The sequence below is a fragment of the Silene latifolia genome, chromosome 5 (genome assembly GCF_048544455.1).
Source record: "Silene latifolia isolate original U9 population chromosome 5, ASM4854445v1, whole genome shotgun sequence".
Taxonomy (NCBI): Eukaryota; Viridiplantae; Streptophyta; class Magnoliopsida; order Caryophyllales; family Caryophyllaceae; genus Silene; species Silene latifolia.
In genome coordinates, this window is record NC_133530.1 from 3,633,257 (window position 1) to 3,636,094 (window position 2,838).

The 2,838-nt window shown below is 39.6% G+C and overlaps 1 protein-coding gene across 1 annotated transcript in view; it reads left to right on the forward strand.

Moving 5' to 3' along the window:
- LOC141655807 (uncharacterized) overlaps positions 1-1,737 on the forward strand; it is a gene marked incomplete in the record, with an annotated part of 2,212 nt that extends 475 nt beyond the window's left edge. Inside the window, 1 exon segment of the mRNA XM_074462850.1 lies at positions 1,143-1,737. Within this exon segment, the coding sequence (XP_074318951.1) occupies positions 1,143-1,505 (363 nt within the window).
- Between the last annotated feature and the right edge of the window lie 1,101 nt (positions 1,738-2,838).

Genomic DNA, 2,838 nt, shown 5'->3' on the forward strand with positions numbered 1-2,838 from the left:
CTATATTGGGGTGACCGTGTGTCTAGGGCTAGGCCTCTAGGGGTCTACGCATACATACAAAAGAAGTATGCCCAACTACGCAACTAGAGTTGGTATAATAAGATGAGAAGTGTACTTTTGGGCCCATTATTTATCCTCATTTAATTCCAAAAGCACAAGGCCTTGTTACTAAGTGATGGGTGGAAGCTCTTATAAATATCTCATAAGCCACTCAATTTCCCGATGTGGGACAACTTCCCATTCAATCTCTTGGGGGTGTTACAGCTGGCTAACAGCACGGGCCGACCCGGTCTGCCCTGCGAGCTCTTTTTGCTCACAGCCCGGCCCGCCCATCCCGCCCTTGGCCACCTATTTAGTAAAAAAAATTACATAGGCCCGCCAACCTGCCCTCCATCCACTACGGGGTTTACATGGGAAAATGGCTTCTTCTAAGTAAAATGACAAATATGTGTTGACGAAATTTGACCCTAGGTTATGAGTACCAAACCTTTATGACTTTACCTGTTATTCTATTAAGGTAGTTGAATTCTATTAAGGTAGTTGAATTCTCTCACGTAATGTATACCGGGACTAGAACAGAGCGACTTTAATGAAACATTTTGCTTTATTGCGGTATATTGGCTTCATTGACTTATATGAGTAACATGCTTTGATTAATGTTCAACATACGGTTAGAAGGATGAGTGCCCTCCATGTTAAGGTTCTAAGTAAAGGCTGTCATCTTTTCTAACTAGGAAATCTTAAAGTTTGATAAAGTAATAAAGTTGAAAATGTCCTCCTTTAACAAGCTAGCACATCTCATTTACGACGGTCTTAAGCGAGTTATAAACTCGCGTCATATGTAAATGTAGTGAATTCGATTAAACAAAGGGAGTCGTATATTAGGCAACCCGTAGCTAAGATTAGAATTCTAAGGTGTGACAGTGTCACTTGTCAAAAGTTTGGTAACAAATTGTTTCTGTTGAGCTGCAACTCTCATCTTAGAATTCAAGTAATGTAATATGTAATTCACCTATGAACATTCTTTGTTTTCGGTTATGGCCTTGTAGGTCATAACGCTCAACTATCAGCTTAAACTTTTGGTTGAGATGGTCTTTATCCCATCTCTGCATTGGGGATAATATTGACGAGTTTATATGGAACAGGCAAACTTCCAAAAGACGGAACCAGACACGCTGCAAGTATCGCTATCAGGATCACTAAGAATGAAAATAGACAATCAGGGTGCAAACATCATGGTAGCCTTATACGAGAACGGGTTGGTGACCGATTGCCCTAACGGAGAGAACAAAGGCCGAGTCCTGTCTAGCGACTTTGTTGTCAGGAAGCTCGAAAAACTTACTTCTGTTAAAGATATTTCCGCCAAGAAGAATATCTCTGGAACCCTCAACTTTCCGCTTTGGGACAGCTTTAACAGCACCAAGTGTGGTTTGGCTCTCTTTGTACAGAATAATTCTCACCAAATTTTCGGCTGCCAGAAGTTTGATCTGCCAGGTAACCTGTGAATGCTGCGAAAATGAAAGTCGCGAAATTTTGAGGATACAAAGAGTAATTCATGATTCTTGGCCGTGTTGGTTTATTCTTTTCATATGTATCGTCGACTTGTCGTGTGTTTGGCTTAGGTTGAGTTTGTTTGCGCGTTGTTTGATTCGAGTTTTCCCTCTTCTATTTCTTCTCTTGATTGATCAAAGCAGAGAGGAGTGGAAAATGGTGATGTGAAGCTGGTTATCATTTAAATTCGTGTGGCTCTGGTTCTATAATTTTTCTGCATAAGTTAGAAGATTATTCGCGATCATTTAAAGACTAATCTAAGACTAAAATTCGACTAAGCGAATTAAGGACGAATGTCGAGGTGAAGAGAACATCCTCAGAATGGACAGTAGTAAATTGTTGTATTTTCGACTATTCGTTGCGACAGGCATAATCCTAAAGAAAGTAATAAGAGCAGAGACATAAACATTAACTTGCAGAGAGTAGAATCACAGACAATACTGCTAGAATGCTAAATTGCCATTTTTGGCATGCTGGCATTCCGAAAATAAAACGTGTGTGATGTTCGTTACTGTCCTGAGCCGCGCCCACACGGAGGTGTCTTCACAAGGTGTTATGAAACACGAATTCTAGCCAACAGAAAATTTGATTTCTCGACAGAAATCGGTCGTGTTTAACAATAAACCAACGTAAAGAAGTGATCGAGACATGCTAATTATGGTAGAATAATTATTTTTTTTGTTCAATCGAAGCGCACACTCAGTCGTATAACAATAGAGGGTGGAGGAATTCGAACCTGAAACCTATTGTCCACATGAGCCACAAGGGTATTATAACAAGGGATTCAATCCTAAAATCTAATACCCTTTATAATTCGATCCTAATCATTAACTAAGACATTTTATATTGCGGGTTAAATTTGTTGTATAATGCTATTTTATTGGCTAATATGGATAGGTGGAAATTGTTGCTGGTTTTGTCAATACATGAGGAAAAGTGAGGCCCATGGTTTAATACTTTAATGATGTAATCATCAAATCAAAGCCAATATTGTGGGACCAAAGGAAACTGATACAAAAACTATGCTACAACACAAATTCTCATTATAGACGGACACTATCCGTCTATACGTATAGACGGATACCATTTTCCCTCACAAAATACTCATTTGCCATAAAGTGGGAAGCACATGGGGGTGCCCCACCTTGTTCCCCTTACCCATTTTATTAGAGGTCTTTACCCGTCTGTTCGCCCCACCCGTCTATACCAAGACCTATTGATGCTACAATCAGGTGTATAATATAGAAAAGGGTTTGTATTGATTGTGCAAAGGATACATTGTACTGA